This window comes from Cotesia glomerata, linkage group LG4 (assembly GCF_020080835.1).
Source record: "Cotesia glomerata isolate CgM1 linkage group LG4, MPM_Cglom_v2.3, whole genome shotgun sequence".
Taxonomy (NCBI): domain Eukaryota; kingdom Metazoa; phylum Arthropoda; class Insecta; order Hymenoptera; family Braconidae; genus Cotesia; species Cotesia glomerata.
This window is the reverse complement of record NC_058161.1, coordinates 6,062,464-6,080,197: the sequence shown is the minus strand read 5'-3', so window position 1 is coordinate 6,080,197 and position 17,734 is coordinate 6,062,464. Positions and strand designations below refer to the sequence as shown.

The window sequence follows — 17,734 nt, the reverse complement described above, 5'->3', positions numbered from 1 at the left end:
TATACAGGCACTAGAGTTAGCGGATTTTTGACCGTGTGCCGGGCGCTACAATATTATTAGATTTTGTGGATGTGGTAAGCCTTCGAAGAGTTGAATCTGATGTCTCAAGTTCTGCTACATCACTTAATTGGAAGAAATAAAACAAGTTTGATGTATGAAAATTTAATAAAAAAGGAAAATTTTAATTTTTGATCCCGTTAGAAGATCTAGAAAGTTAAGGATCCCTAGTTTTTAGTTTCTAGTTAAGCATCCTTAATTTTTTTAAAAATATAATACAGTGGACTCTTGATAATTCGAATTTCAAGGGAAGTGATAAGAACTTCGAGTTAGAAATTTCGACTTAACAAGATGTTCAAAATTTGCAAGTAGACCAAAAAATTAAGAAAACATTTGATTTGCAAGAAAATAACTTAGAGAAAAAATATACATTACAAACAAGAATATAAGAAGTATTGAACACTCCTATAGGAATTTAGATTTGATTGCTATAAGCTTAGACAGTTTGAAGAAAAACGTCTTTATATTTTACTAACTTCGACTTATAGAGCTTCACTTTTAAGGGGGAACACATTTTTATTTTAAAGATTTTTTTAGCCGGGTTAAAACAAAAAAAAAACAGTAAGAAAAGAATAGTGAGAAAATTTTCAATCAGTCGCCATTTTTTTTTAATTAAAATTTTCAAAATTCCGTACGTGCGACAATAACTACATCCTTACTGATTAAAAAGCAACTTTGGTTTTTATTTTCAGATGATCCGTTTTTGAGTTATCGAACTGACCATGGAAGGGAACGGACCATGGAAATTTTTTCTAGTGCTCTACGAGATTGTTAATAACTTTGTCATAATTAAATATTTTTTAATAAAAATTTAGGGTAATAATCTTCAATGTACCCTTAATAAAATCAAAAACGCCATTCGGCCATACTCGACATGGATAGGTAGATTTCTTGTTTGAATATTGAAAAAAAAAACACGTTATTAAAAGGCAAAAATGTCCTAAAATTTGTTTTTTATTATATTTTTGCAAAGAAACTATATAATTTTTACATGTATATTTAATGTAATCAAAGATAAAATAAATGATTAATATAATAATTAATATAATAATTCAATCAGTACTATTCATGTGTGTTTTGTATTGTACAGTGAACAATGCCAACAAAACGCAAAGGGGCCAATTTGAGCCGTGATACAAATAAATCTAGAAGCATTCGAAATAGAAGAGCCCAAAGAACCGAAGAACAAGTTCAGGAAGAAAATACTGGAGCGCGTGTGAGAATGGCGCAATTGTGTCAAGAACAATCAGACGATACACGAGCTGAACGCAATGAAGTCATGAGATTAGAACAACGACAATCACACCTACTGTCAATAGACGCAGAGCGAATGACCAACAACGCCAACAGGCACATCGAGCATTTGTAGCTACATCATTTCTGCGTCTAGCATTCCAGTATGAGCCCGATATTGAATATTATGCTCATTCAAAAGTAGTAATTGGTGCTATGGACAAAGAATGCCCGTATTGTCATGCTTTGAAATTCAAAAATGAACCAGCCGGGATGTGTTGCGCGTCAGGGAAGGTACAACTACCTGTAATTGAAACACCACCGGAACCATTGAACGGTTTGCTTATCGGCACAGATCCAGATTCTAACGTGTTCCTGAAGTCCATTCGAACATTCAACTCATGCTTTCAAATGACATCGTTCGGAGCAACAGAAATAGTTCAAAATACTAATGCAAATGGTCAACAATACAATTCTACATTTAAAATCAGAGGCCAAGTTTATCATAAAATAGGCTCATTGCTGCCAATGCCAAACGAACCACATAAATTTTTACAAATCTACTTTATGGGCGGCGAGGACTCCGGAAGCGCACTAGCCAATCGGGTGGATGCACGTTGTGGCTACAATAACCTTGATTTATTATTTGCTAGACGGAAAACCAAAGATACGCCAAACAGCTTCATTGGAGCTGATGTACCGACCTATTTGGTAGAGCGTTATTTCATCGTTTTTATTTACTGGAGGAGCATTCACATTGGTATTTTCCACTCTAAACACCGCCATGTCACTGCCTTTATGGACATACTTGCAAATGTATTTGATGCTCTTCACAGAACTGCAGAACTCAACATTAATATGAGCATTGTATGTTTTGCTCAGCAGGGGCGAATATGTCACGACCCAACAATTGTCAATATCAATGTCTGTGTTGCTGATGTTTTTAATAAATGATTGTCAGCCATTATCTGGATTCCTTCGACGATATATTGGATATCCGTCGACATTTGTGATTGTATCGTTAGTGAAATCTTTAGGGAAATTTTCTGTACATTTTCCATTTGACATGCAAGGTGATGAACGATTAAAAGTACCGCATGGGCCATGAATCATGTTTGCTGTAACAATATCAAATAGCAATTGATCAGTAGACGGATCGGGAATTATATTATCTGCAGAAATTATATTATTTATTTCTTCAGGACGGATTTTGTCGATTAACCAAACCGAAATGTGGGCATGAGGTAATCCTCGCTTTTGCCACTCAACCGAATACAGCCAGCAACGTGTGGGACCGAATACATGTGATTTAGTAATAAAATTTATTAATGACTTCAGCTTTTGTCTAAGCACACGAGCTGTAATGTCATGACGATGTATTGCATTTTGGCCAGGCAACAGCAAAGATGTAATCTCTGGCCATTTTGGATTACATGTGAACGTGATAAATAAACACGGTCGCCCATATTCGCGCACAAAAGTCAGAGCATCCTGTATATACTCTTGCATATGACGTGGACTGCTTACGTACGATGATGGTAGAATGACAGAGTTACTAATTTCGGCGGCGTCGGCGTTGTTGACAATAGCGTCTCGCAAGTGAATGTACTCTTCCACACGTAGCTTGAGTTGATTATATCGTAAGTATCGTAGTCGTTCGCCTTCTATCTTCGCGTACATGTCGACCATGAATTGTTGACAAAGCTCTCGAAATCGTAGAATGACGTTATCCAGCCCGCGTCTAATCATCAATCTATACGCATAATAATCCTTCGAGCTAACGTTCTTGTTTGTTTCGGCTCCTGTAATAATATATTCATAAATATTAATTTAAGTTAATTGCGTTTAATAATTTAATTGTTTTGTTAAAAGTTTAATAATCAAATTGATAATAAATGAAGTACCTGATACGGGATCTCGTTGTTTAATATTTATGCTATATCCGTCTTGTCTCTTCCAGAAGATTAGCGGATATTGGAGAGCGTCATATGAACGGTGTGTATCAGCAATAAACTGAAGATTATTATTTCTCCTATGAATCACAATTTCTCGTGCACCTGTACGATCGCCAACCATGATTCCAGCAACGTCGTCAGCAACAGGTACATTGAATCTACGAATGTGTTCTCCAGCTGGTGTTTTATCAGGATTAATAACAATAGCGTGATTATCGCTTTCTAATTTGTGCATGTGGGATTTGAATATTTTCAACAATTCATTATGCTCATTCAATAGAGCATCCAGCTCGCTGACGATGCGTCTAGCAAATAATGAATCAAGGTTATTGTAGCCACAATGTGCATCCACCCGATTGGCTAGTGCGCTTCCGGAGTCCTCGCCGCCCATAAAGTAGATTTGTAAAAATTTATGTGGTTCGTTTGGCATTGGCAGCAATGAGCCTATTTTATGATAAACTTGGCCTCTGATTTTAAATGTAGAATTGTATTGTTGACCATTTGCATTAGTATTTTGAACTATTTCTGTTGCTCCGAACGATGTCATTTGAAAGCATGAGTTGAATGTTCGAATGGACTTCAGGAACACGTTAGAATCTGGATCTGTGCCGATAAGCAAACCGTTCAATGGTTCCGGTGGTGTTTCAATTACAGGTAGTTGTACCTTCCCTGACGCGCAACACATCCCGGCTGGTTCATTTTTGAATTTCAAAGCATGACAATACGGGCATTCTTTGTCCATAGCACCAACTACTACTTTTGAATGAGCATAATATTCAATATCGGGCTCATACTGGAATGCTAGACGCAGAAATGATGTAGCTACAAATGCTCGATGTGCCTGTTGGCGTTGTTGGTCATTCACTCTGCGTCTATTGACAGTAGGTGTGATTGTCGTTGTTCTAATCTCATGACTTCATTGCGTTCAGCTCGTGTATCGTCTGATTGTTCTTGACACAATTGCGCCATTCTCACACGCGCTCCAGTATTTTCTTCCTGAACTTGTTCTTCGGTTCTTTGGGCTCTTCTATTTCGAATGCTTCTAGATTTATTTGTATCACGGCTCAAATTGGCCCCTTTGCGTTTTGTTGGCATTGTTCACTGTACAATACAAAACACACATGAATAGAACTGATTGAATTATTTAATTATTATATTAATCATTTATTTTATCTTTGATTACATTAAATATACATGTAAAAATAAGATAGTTTCACGAAAGCGAAAAATTTTATGTTTCTTAATTATATCGAAAATACATTTTGTTAGAAATAATGAAAAAAAAAATTCTGTTGAAGTTAGAGCTCTTATAAGTTAACACAAAAAAAAATTTCCCAATTGTAATAAAAATCTAACTTTCACCGAATTCGTTTTTCACCATTCCCAACAATATTTTCGTTATAAATAAGAAAGAATAATTTTTGATTTTATAATAAACGTAAAAAATAATTTATACTTACAACTCAATAGCCGTTGTTTGCGGGAACTCATGACACGTGTTGAGTATTTTAGAGGTTATGTAAGTCACTTAATTAACTGATCGTGCGATTTACACTTAAAATTAATAATTTTATTAGTTATTAATAATTAATTATATTCAATAATATTAGTTATTAATAAATAAATAATAAAGTTACTCGAGAATATATTTGATATAAGAGTTACACTGAGATAGTAAAAATGTTTAACTACTACGCTTGAAGCATAAACACTAATAATAGCCGAAAACTGTAGAGGTAACATCCCTACTCCGTGCTGTTTACAGGGTGAGAAGTGACACCGGTAGACACATGGAGGGGATAACTTACCAAGTGATAATAATTGATGTTATCGAGCGGGATAGAAAATGATAAAATTATGAAAATGACTATTAAAAAGCAAGGGTTGGTGATAAAAAGTGCAAATTTAGAGTTGTATGTATTTTTTGATGCCACATAATAAAAAAATTAAAAAAAAAAAAATTTTTATCAAAAAAATTAAAAAAAAATTTTTAGGTTGAACACCCCTTATCACTTAGAGGTTAAAAAAATAGATAGTAGCCGATTCTCAGGCTTACTGAATATGCATAAAAAATTTCATGAGAATCGGTCAAGCCGTTTCGGAGGAGTATGGGAACGAACATTGTGACACGAGAATTTTATATATTAGATTAGATATATAAATATATACATACATAAATAAATATATAAAGTTTTGAGCCAATGCTATTTTTCGACATTACTCGATGAAATAAAACATATTATGATAAAATTTTCCTAAAATTACAACATGAGACCGGCTACAATAGTTAGATTTCTATAGAAATCTACCTAAAAAAATCCGATCCCCAAATCCCTTTATGTTTCCTGTCAAAAAAATTCCCGAAAATTACCTCTTTTTTTCGATCGTCACAGTGGTGTTCCCCCTTAAAGTTCGAGTTATAGAGTATAAATATTCCTTATCGATACTGAAAGGGAAACGATACTAAGTTCGAGTTACAAAGTCTAAATAATTCGCGATATAGCGTATTTAAGAATTCAGCGGAAGGGAATACAAATTTTTTTCGAGTTACTAAGGATTTCGACAACAAGGTTCGAATTACCGAGAATCCACTGTATAGCCTATGTTACCCGGGGATAGTGTAGCTTTCCAACAGTGAAAGAATTTTTCGAATCGGTTCAGTAGTTTCGGAGCTTATTCAATGCAAACAAACAATCAAATCTTTCCTCTTTGAAATATTAGTATAGATTATATTAGGCTTTAAAACTCTCGATAAATTAATTTCTAATGATTGATATATCGATGGTTTTCTAACGCAACCACGTATCTCGATTTTTGAAGATGAAAGGGTTCAACTGAAAAATTGATAATCTATACTAATATTATAAAGAGGAAAGATTTGATTGTTTGTTTGTTTGTTTGTTTATTTGCATTGAATAGGCTCCGAAACTACTGAACCCATTTGAAAAATTCTTTCACTGTTGGAAAGCTACACTATCTCTGGGTGACATAGGTTATATTACATCATAATTAATGTTGAAATTTTTGTTAAATACCCGGGCGAAGCCGGGACGGACTGCTAGTTAACTATAAACGCGTTACTGAAAAAAAAAGATAAACTAGATTAATAATAAATATGATAGTATTTTTAGAAAATGCAATTGATAAATATTGTTTTTAGATGAATATTAAATTTTTACAAGCCATCTTTTATATTACTTCATCTCTAAAATTGTCATTTTTGAGATACGAGGTTGCGTCAAAAAACCCTCGATATACCAATTGAATTATTTTTTATATCCTCTACAAGTAAAGGTTTTGAGGCCAAAGAGTTGATGAGTTAATTTTTTTTGAAATTTTGTATTTTTTAATTTTCATTCCCGTGTGTCCAAAGTAACTTACATTAGGCTTCAAAATTCTCGATAAATTTATTTCTAATAATTATTATATGCCAATTCAATTGTTTTCGCATTTAAAAATTATCACAATGTCTCTCAATTTTACTACCATGCTGCTTAACTTGTCAATTCTCGCGCCAATAACCAAGTTGATAAGAAGTTCTGCGTTTTTCTCTTGGTCGATAAAATGATACTCGAATAAAATAATTCTCATCAACTTCTAGCAGATGTCAGCTCGCGACGATTTTAATTCCGTAGTTTATATCACTTTATCATGGTGGTCATTTAATCGTTCGGAAGATAGTATATTTTTATTATTTAACCAACATTTATACCAGTGAATGATTATTTACAACAACAGCATTGTCCGTAAGTATTTTTAAGACTTTGTTCATCAATAAATCATGTTCAAAACTTCCTGATTCCTTAACTTGAACATTAATAAATTTTTTCGCACGCTATCTCTAACCCGTAAGTTGTCAGCGAAAATTTATTACGCAAACAAATCCACATGTCAAGCCAAACATGCCTCGCTCGATCACTCATCAAATCTGTTATTACTCATTACAGAATCGTCATCATCTAAAATACAATAGTAGTTTATCTTGCAAATGAGCTCACATCATCATTTGAATCCTCCTTCAGGGGAGGTTGTCCACACCAATCAGCTGTCTGAAAACATTGGATCTCTTTACCTGTCTGATGACTACTGTGACGTTACGCTGATCGTCGGTGGACAACGGTTCAACGGCCACAAACTTATTCTGGCTGCCCGCAGTCAATATTTCCGTGCTCTTCTGTACGGCGGACTTCGTGAATCCGAGCAAACCGAAATCGAGCTGAAAGAAACGACTCTTCCAGCTTTCAAGGAGCTTCTCAAGTATATTTATACCGGTCACTTGTCTCTTGTCAACCAACGCGAGGAGGTATTTGTTTTTTTCCTCTATAGTTATCTTGTAGGAATAAAAATAAGACCTTTTTTTATTGATTATTGATTGTTAATTATTAATAATTAATTTGGTTTTCTTCAGACTATCTTGGATATTTTAAGCCTTGCTCACCAGTATGGATTCGTGGATTTAGAAATGGCAATATCTGACTACCTTAAAGAAATTTTGGACATTAAAAATGTTTGTCGTATTTTTGATGCTACCCGTTTATATCAGCTTTGTAGATTAACTAAGGTAACTAAAGGATTTTATTATTAGTCGTATTTAATGATTATTAATTATTTAATATTATTCATGAGTTATTTTTATTATTATTAAATTGTTTCGTGAATTCCTACTACTGCGGCGATTAAACAAAATTTTTCCGACTTTAAAATCAGTTTAAAGAATTAAAAATTTTTTAAGGTTTAAACTAATTCGTTTTTTTTTCTATTTTTTTTTAATTAACACACAATCTAAGGTAAAAGCCCCAGTATTTGCTCACTCCATGTATTTGTATATCTATATTCACAAATGCAAATATACAAATATATGCACTAAAAAAAAAAATTCTTGACTGGGGTGTAAGGAAGGTTGAAAATTTCTTGAATGAAGTTAAAGTTTCTTGAGCCAAGAGAATTTTTTCTTGCTTCAAAATAACTTTTGTTTTCCTTAAAATTTTCTTGGCGCAAAAAATTTGTTTTTTGTGTGTGGAGTGAGCAGGTACTGGTTCTTGAGCAGGTACTGGGGCTCTTACCTTATAATTTTTTTTTTTACTTAAAAAAAAATGTTTTTAAAATTTAAATTACTTAAATTTCAACAAATGTAATTTTTGACGTACAAGCTTGATATAATCCTTTTGAAAATTGAATTATAATTTTTTGAGCTGAGAATTTTAATAAAATAATTTTATTTAAAAAAAAATAATGATATTTTTTAATTTTCTTGTTATTAAAAAATTTTTTTTAAGACAATTTAATCTTATTTAATAAATAGTTCAATGAAAATGAAAATATTGCTTGTTAAATAACGGAGAACAAATAATAATAATACTATAAACAATTTTTACAGGTTTGTTACGAATACATGGATACCCATGCAATAGATATTATAAAACATTCAAGCTTTCTTCAATTAAGCGCTGGTGCATTAAATGACTTGATATCACGAGATTCATTTTACGCGCCTGAAATTGATATATTTCTTGCCGTACAATCATGGGTTAAAGTTAATTCTGACGTGGACGTTAACGAGGTCTTAGGTAATTTTTTAAAAATTTTTTTAACATTTAAAATTTTTAAATTGCTTTTTTTTTATAAAAAATTTAATTAAAAAAATAATTTTCAGGCCAAGTGAGATTGTCCTTAATATCAATCACAGATTTATTGAATATAGTGCGTCCTACGGGTCTTGTTTCACCTGAGGCAATTCTAGACGCTATAGCCGCTCGTACCCACACTCGCGATTCAGAGCTCAACTATCGTGGACGATTAATTGTTGATGAAAATGTTGCTCGTCCCGATTACGAAGCTGAAGTTATGCAGGGAGAGATGCGAGGGTTTCTTCTCGACGGTGATACTCTCACTTATGACATGGAGCAAGGGTATTTATTCATTCTGACGTTTATTTTTATTTTTTATGTAGCTAAAAATTCAAACAATAAATTGATCTTCTAGGTACTCGAGACATATTATCAGTGACTTGAAAGACCATGGTATTGTTGTTAAATTAGGAACGCCAAGTATTATAAACCACATTAAAATGCTTTTGTGGGATCGTGATTTACGCTCATACTCTTACTACATTGAAGTAATTAATATTTTAATAATTTATATTTTTACTTAACAGTATTAAAAATTTTTAATGCTTTTTTTTGCTTAGGTTTCCAATGATCAAAAAGATTGGGTGAAGATAATCGATTATTCAGACTATTTTTGTCGCAGCTGGCAGTATCTTTATTTTGAACCGCGAGTTGTATATTACATACGAATTGTTGGGACTAACAATACTGTTAATAAGGTAATTTATAATTACTAGCAACCTTGCAGTCACTATGTGACTGCCGTGACTTATGAACTATAAATAAATAGAATTTTGCTTCATTAAATAATGACTTTTGTTAAATTGCACTGTACTTTATTAACTATTGACGTTTTTAAAGATATAAGCTCATTCTGATTTTACATTCATCAAGAGCTTTCATTTGAGTACCCACATTCATTTTTGATATATTCTTCAAATATACATATATATATAATATTTATCAAAGTATGAAAAAATGATGTGGGTACTCAAATGAAAGATCTCGATGATTGTAATGTCAGGATGAGCTTACATCTTTAAAAATGTCAAGAGTTTACAAGATATTTGTTAAATTGCACTGTACTTTCTTAACTATTGACGTTTTTAACAATATAAGCTTATTTCGACATTGCACTTTCCCATCAAGAGCTTTTATTTGAGTACCCACCGCGAGTTGTATATTACATACGAATTGTTGGGACTAACAATACTGTTAATAAGGTAATTTATAATTACTAGCAACCTTACAGTCACTATGTGACTGCCGTGACCTATGGACTTTAAATAAATAGAATTTTGCTTTGTTAAATAATGACTTTTGTTAAATTACACTGTACTTTATTAACTATTGACGTTTTTAAAGATATAAGCTCATTCTGATTTTACATTCATCAAGAGCTTTCATTTGAGTACCCACATGCATTTTGATATATTTTTCATATATACAAATATATCATATATATAAATATATGAAAAATTGATGTGGGTACTCAAATGAAAGGTCTTGATGAGTGTAACATAGGGATAAGCTTATATCTTTAAAAATGTCAATATTTCACGAGATACGAGGTCGTTTCTTAATTATGTATTTAGAGATAGAGCATTTTCGAATGCAGCCTAAATACTTATGATAATAAATTGACTATTGGTGAGAATGATATGAAACCATGAAAAGGCACAACTCCAGGTCAAGACTTTTCCAACGATATCAAATTTAACCATAAACACCCATTTTATGATATAAATACACTGGCCACAAAATTTTGCTTATTCTCTTAATAATATAGATTAATCAATAATTTGATTAAAAAACTGTTGAAATATTATTTAGAATTTTTTTTTATAAAACTAATTTTATATTCACAACTTTTATAATTAGTCAGTTTAAAATTTTTTTAATGAATATAAAAAAAATTGTATTTTTAGGTGTTTCATGTAGTAAGTTTTGAAGCTTATTTTACAAACCATTCGGAAAATTTATCATCAGGCTTCATAATTCCTTCAATGAATGTTGCAACAATGGAAAGAAGCGCTTGCGTAATTGAAGGAGTTAGTCGTGCAAGAAACGCTCTATTGAATGGTCAAATTTCAAACTACGATTGGGACATCGGGTACACTTGTCATCAAATAGGATCTGGAGTGATTTTGGTCCAACTAGGACAACCTTATATCATTGATTCAATGCGGTATTAAATTTAGATTTTTTATTCATTCAAAAAAAAAAAAAAAAAAAAAAAATAATGAGTTTATTGAAGAATTGATTTATTTTCTAAACTATCTAGATTATTGCTGTGGGACTGTGATGATCGGTCATATTCGTACTACATCGAAGTGTCAGGGAATTTAAGAAACTGGGAGCGAGTTATCGACAAGAGTGAAGAGAGTTGCCGCTCGTGGCAGACATTACGATTCAGTCCACCGCATAGCGTTGTTTTTATTCGGATAGTTGGGACACATAACACTGCTAATGAAGTATTTCACTGTGTACACTTCGAGTGTCCAGCAAAACGCAGCGAAAATGGGGAACCCGATAATCCTAAATCCCCTCATTGCAAAGGAAAGCGACAATCAACGAGCCAGTCTACAAACACGACCGCATCAATGGCATCGTCAGTTGATTCTGAACTGATTTCTCCAGAAGGCGGTTTCATGTCTCTGGACGACCCGCTCAATAATGCCGCTGCTGGAGGCGCAGGAGCTGATGCAGTCGGAGCTGCTAGCTTAGATTTGTTACAGTAAATTTAATAGTTATGATGATAATATCGTACCATGGCTGTTTGCATAATATTTTTTTATAGATATTTTATTATTCAATCATTTAATTGTATATATAAATAGTATTTATTGGAGAGATGAAAAAATTAATTTTTGGAACAATTTTAGACTAATAATTATAGAGTTATATTTTTGATCGATCAGTATTTTTTAATAGTAAGTAATAAGAATAAGATTTAATGATTTTGTTTCTTGATATTATTACTTTTATTGTCGATTGTCTTTATTATAATTATTGATATTATTTTTATGTACTTGCAGTTATTGAAAGCTATTTAAATGTTTTCAACACAAATTTTACGAATTTCTTATTACTTCTAGTCTTTTTACAAATTGAAACATAAATTTTAATAATTAATTTTATTCAGAACTTTAAATTATTTTTAATTTTAGTACTGTTATATGTAACTTTAGTGTATCATGTTGAAAATTCAATCAATAAAATTTATTCAACACAAATTTTTACTTTTGTTCTTTTTAAAAAAATAAACTGTTGATTAGAAGAAAATAAAAATTTTACTTTTTTTTTTATTTAAATTAACGAAATGATTGAATAAAAATAATTTTCAAGTAAGTAAAAATTGACACTGCAATTAGCAGATATCCCATGATTTCTAGAATTTTATTTTACTAAATAATTAGTTTTAAAAAAATAAAGTTGATGATATTTTATAATTCCTTCGTGTGGAATTTTTTTGTCAGTTTAATTGTTAAAAAAAATTAAAAATAGATCAAGTATCTTGCAGTTTTATTATCAAAAAAATTAAAATTAAAAGAAAAATGACTTACATTGCGCTGATTATTAAAATGACTCATAATTTTGTAGGCACCTGGCAATCCTGTGATCTGAAATTAAAACAATTAAAAATTTAAATAGAACTTCAAAGCTTGAATCTTGAATAAGTAACATGAAAATTTTCTTACGAGAATTATAAAAGTATGATATGAAAATATGTTACAATTTTCACGAAACGATGCACAAAAACATGTAATTATAATTTTGCTACAAAAAATATTTCACTAAATTTTTGACCATAAGTATAACCAACACTTTAACACTCACTTTAAAAACAATTACTCTTTGTTGCAGAAATAAAATTTAAAACAGCATTATCAACAATTAGCGGACATTCAAAAAATTTTTTTTTCCAACAAATTAATAAGAAAAAATTGAAAGAATAAAAATTTGTATTCATAGTAAATTAAATGAATATTCAGATCTTATTAATATACTTGTTTAAAGAAATCATGGTTTTCTATTTTTAAATTTATTTTGAATTAAAAGTTAACAACTAAAATAATTAATAAGCAATAAAAACAAATGAAGAACTGAAGAAATCACAGACTGGCATTCGGACGAGCCAGTTGACTCCAACGTTTTCTATTTACTCCGAAGTTGCAGCCTATCGACAATTCAAAAATACTCGATATAAATCATTCGACTATCGACCGTCAGAGGTCGCACTTGTTGAGCGCTAACTTCACTATCGTCTTTGGAGAGCTCGGAGTGCCAGTCGTACTCAGATTTAATTTAATCAATTTAATTTGCGCTTTTAATTATTTTTTTAATCATAATTCTATATTATTACTATTAAAAATCATTTTGAGATAGTAATTATCATTAACTTCATTGAATTAATATATAAAAATAGTAAATTCTCAAAAACTATGTCGACATTCGATTGCCATTCGGTAATCATTGTCAGGTTATTGAATCATTTATTTTAAAATATTTATTTAATTTTATAAACTTATATTTCTATTAAAATTTTTTATTTCAGATATATGTCCAGTAGAGAAAAAATATTACGGTGAGATTCAACTGATAATTCCTCAAAACCCGACAACCAATCAGCGAACTGGACGAAATTCAAACATTTTCAACGTGAATTTCATGCGCAGCTTCGACGCACATCTTAACCGACGCAAGCCGGCGACGCAGTAAGCGCGCGGTACACTACACAAATCAGCCGCTATGCTAAGGTCGTTGAGTTACTTGTCCATTACTGCTGGCTTTTATCTAATTAATATTAAATTGATCGCGTATTTTAATACTTATTTTATTATAATTACAAAGTATTAACGGTAAAATTCATCTCTGTATAAAAATTTTCATTTATTTCATTGAGTAAATATATAAAGGTCATAAATTAAATCTGGGTAGCCTGACATTCTTGGAAGCTCGTAAGTTTTTGTTGAGAATTTTCATTTGACAATTTTATTCAGTTTTTAATTCTTTTTTTAACGAATATTGAAATAAAAGTAATAAGTTATGAGAAATAATTATTGATGTTGAAAAAAATTAGATGTTGCTACTGAGTCTAGAGCTGAAGCTGGCATCCTGCGAGATTCGTATCATAAAACTTGAAAAGTTGCTAGGTGGCAGCACTGTATAAAGCGCGCGTTTTTTTAAATAATTTAAATTCAGTGATTATAAATTCATTTGTTAGTTACAAGTTCTTTATATTTTTTTGAACGGAATTTTTTTAATTCTATTACTTATATTTAAGTAGTCGTTTTTAAAATAAAAATCTGTTATTTTTTTTTTTTTTTTTTTTTTTAAATCAGTAATTGATAAATGCTACATTGTTTAATATTTTAAAGTAAATGTGTTAAGTTTCAACTGTGTTTTATCAGTGTTAATAGTTAAATTTTTTATAATTTAAAAATAATTTATGTCGTTGAGTGAAAGTATTTTTTTTTGTGGAAAAGTTTACGTGAGTAATATTTTAAAGTTTAAAGTGAGTTTGTAAATTAAAAAGTTACCTTAAGTGTAGTTTTTTTTTTTTTTTCTAAGTATAAAAGTAATGTAAAGTAGGTAAAGTGTTTAGTGAAGTGTCTAATAATTATTGATGGAGTTGGCATGTGGTATAGCTTCCGATAAAGCAACTAAAAGGTTTGTATTATTATTTTAGTTTTTTAATATTCTGAATTATAACTAATAAATCATTTTTTAATTTTCTAGGTGGGTTCTATCTTCTTATTGACAGAATTGTGGCATCAATGGTGAGTGACAAGGAATTAAAGTAACTTTTAGATGAAAAGTATATTTTTATATATATTTTATTCGTTATGTATTTACAATTTGACAACAAAATCGTGAAACGTAACATGCAGCCTCGCTCTCAGTCATAGATCATAATTAACGACATTTTCGGAGAGTGCAAATTTAGCTAAAATCGTATATCCAATTATAGTAGTTATAAATATTCACATATAAAATAATAAAAATAATAATTATCATTTTAATACAAATAATCAATGTCAAAAGGCGGATTTTTAATAATTCAGAAGTTTTTTAATTCCTATAAAAAAGATCTAAGCTCCAAGCACTCTTTTCATTCCATTCGTATATTAATTAAACATCCTCAAATATCTCTAGCATATTTTTCTTATTATTTTTTAATTTTTTCATTCCGATTGTCCTGATATCAACTCACACATACACACATACACGTTAAAAATAAATCAATAACATTTAATTTGTTAATCCACTGTTATTTCACTAACTATTTTATTTCTTGGACTAAGTGACGATGAAAATGATACACACCCATCAACATTTATATTTTTATGTACAACTATTATTAACTATAATAATTATCATAACTTACAGCTATTAATTAGTATTATTGTTATCTTAATGAGTAAAATTGCCCGTTGGCATCAGCAACAATAGTCATAAAGTCCATTTTAAAATGTAATAAAATTTTTAAATTAATTTATTTTTATTTTTATTTTTTATATGGCAGTGGAACTATGACGTCACGAGGCATTTAATTTATAATATAATAATATTAACGACTCAATGCGCTCATTCGTACAAATTACATATTTATCGTAATTCAATATTACATTCTTGCTTTTACTCATTCACCCATTCAATTACAATAGCGCATTTACATATATATATATATATATATATATATATATATATATATATATATATATATATATATATATATATATATATATATATATATATTAGACTGAGATTTATTATTAAATATTTCATCTTTACAAATAAATCTGTAGAAATATTATTTTCATTATAATAATAATAATAAGAATAATAATAATAATTAATATTATTATTATTAAGTCAATCGATAATAATAAAAGGTGCTTCTACTCGTTTGACTTTTATAATTTTTTATCAAATGGCATTAATTAAAATCAAACGATCAAGTCACCTCCGCCTTTTGACCTCGATATATTTTTCATTATTATTATTATTTTTATATTTTATTATTTATTTATCTCTCATCTTTACCAGATCTTTCATTCTCTTTCTTACAATAAATACTTCAGGATTTAGCGGTAAGAAAATTTATGACATTACACCAACAGCTTGCAGCTAAATCTTTGTTTTAAAACAATTATTATATTTAATCAACATATTTTTTGTTTTAAATAAAAAAGGTTATAAATAAGCGCTACTAATTGTTAAATTAAATATCTTTGTCGCAGAGAGCTGGTAGTGAGGATGGGATGAATTAAAAAAAAAAGCGCACTGTAGAGGAATCAAGTAAAAAAAGGATAAAGCGGCAAGATAAAAGAGAAACACTACACTGCTTTCTGTTGTAGTAAAGTTCTTCTTTTATACATATATATAGATAGACGTATATAAATAATAGATGTAGTAGTTGAAAGACTACTTGCAAGTGCCAGGAAATTAGAGCGAGAGAAACAACTTGAGCTTAAATAGTCATTAGCCACAAGAGAATAAAACAGGTTGTAGATTGTAGCAGAAGTAACGCGCGCGAGAGAGCACCATCTGGAGCTTGTATCGAGGACAAATGTTGCAAAGCGTGGACTTAATGCCGCGCAAATGATGTCTATTGTTGTGTGGCGAACCCTCAAGTACTTCCTTCCACCTCCTAATACACAACTTAACCTCATCTTCTTCTCATTTCCACCGCGATCGCTCGTCCCATCTTTTTCTGCTACTTCGCATTTCTCTCGGCTCTTTCCATCCTCACAGCCCTCTCTCTATTACTTGTGTTGTTTGTAATTATTATAGGTCGTCGAGATTAACCACTTTATTATTCTTAAGTCTTAAACATTTATTAAGATTTCGTTGCTTTATTTTAATTTTTTTTATTCACTCATTCATTTTTTTCCCTCCATATTAATTTAAACAGTAGCTGCTGCTGTAATTGTCATAAATTTTCTTACAATGCTTGGACTTTAGTGTAAAAACATTAACTCAGTTATACGGTATATACGTAATTTTATTTTTCATCCTGTTTTTTTTATTTGTGAGGAATTTTAGCAAACGTTTGGTGGTCTTATGTGTATAACGTTTATTTTATTATTATTTTTTATTGTTAAATTTTTTTTATTATGAGAGTCGGTTTGGTTTTATTTACAAAGAATTTCTAACGTTTATGAATTATTTATACAAGGATCATCGTGTCGCCTTGAGCCATATTTTTATATTTTTATTATTATAATATCATTTTTTAACATCTAAATATTTATTTTTGTTTAAAATTCTACCTACATTTTTTTAAATTTAATAAGTGCAATGCACTGAATTTATTTGATTGAATTATCGTACATACTAAATTAAATACAGATTTTGTATACAAGTATGTATTTTTTTCCCTTATTTGATTTTGCATGTAAATTGATTTATTTATTTTTTTTGAGTCATTTTTCATAAGAATTATTCAAAAAAAAATTATTTCAACAAAATACAATATTGTTTTAACAATTAAATTCAATTTAAAAAATCTAGATTCAATAAATATTTAAATATAAAAGTGTTCTATTTACAGTGATGAAAAAATAAAAAAATGTAAAATAGTAAATGAATAACCAACAATTATCTGGTAAATGATATTCTTTAACATTTGAATTTTTTTTTTTAAATAATAAATCAATAATATTAATAATGCTCATAATATATAATACAATATATATATATATATACCGTAAATTTATATTTATATATATTCACTTCATATTTATATATTGAAAAAAGTCAGTCTAATGTTCATTTTTAAATTTAAATATTTATATTTATATTTTTATTATTTATATATTTATATTTATAGTATATATATTAATCATATATAAGTATTCGATTCACGCTCAGATG

The 17,734-nt window shown here is 29.9% G+C and overlaps 2 protein-coding genes across 4 annotated transcripts; one reads left to right on the top strand and one right to left on the bottom strand.

The window, feature by feature from the left end:
• Positions 1–1,775: 1,775 nt before the first annotated feature.
• On the bottom strand, positions 1,776–3,719 carry LOC123264352. The gene is made up of 2 exons (XM_044727596.1): positions 3,195–3,719; positions 1,776–3,092 (listed from the first exon to the last, which is right to left on the bottom strand). Exons 1-2 carry the CDS (start codon positions 3,673–3,675, stop codon positions 2,248–2,250), a joined length of 1,326 nt encoding a protein of 441 aa, XP_044583531.1. The 5' UTR covers positions 3,676–3,719; the 3' UTR covers positions 1,776–2,247.
• Positions 3,720–6,848: 3,129 nt separating this feature from the next.
• Positions 6,849–11,783, top strand: LOC123264346 (BTB/POZ domain-containing protein 9). 3 transcript variants are annotated; one of them, XM_044727586.1, is made up of 9 exons: positions 6,849–6,991; positions 7,193–7,548; positions 7,654–7,806; positions 8,623–8,812; positions 8,899–9,154; positions 9,228–9,360; positions 9,433–9,570; positions 10,780–11,039; positions 11,136–11,783. In XM_044727586.1, exons 2-9 carry the CDS (start codon positions 7,234–7,236, stop codon positions 11,590–11,592), a joined length of 1,902 nt encoding a protein of 633 aa, XP_044583521.1. In that variant the 5' UTR covers positions 6,849–6,991; positions 7,193–7,233; the 3' UTR covers positions 11,593–11,783. The 3 variants fall into 3 exon arrangements, with proteins under 3 accessions (XP_044583521.1, XP_044583523.1, XP_044583522.1); XM_044727588.1 differs by having other exon boundaries at positions 6,864–6,991; positions 7,268–7,548; XM_044727587.1 differs by lacking the exon at positions 6,849–6,991 and adding an exon at positions 6,998–7,093.
• The last annotated feature ends 5,951 nt before the right edge of the window (positions 11,784–17,734 follow it).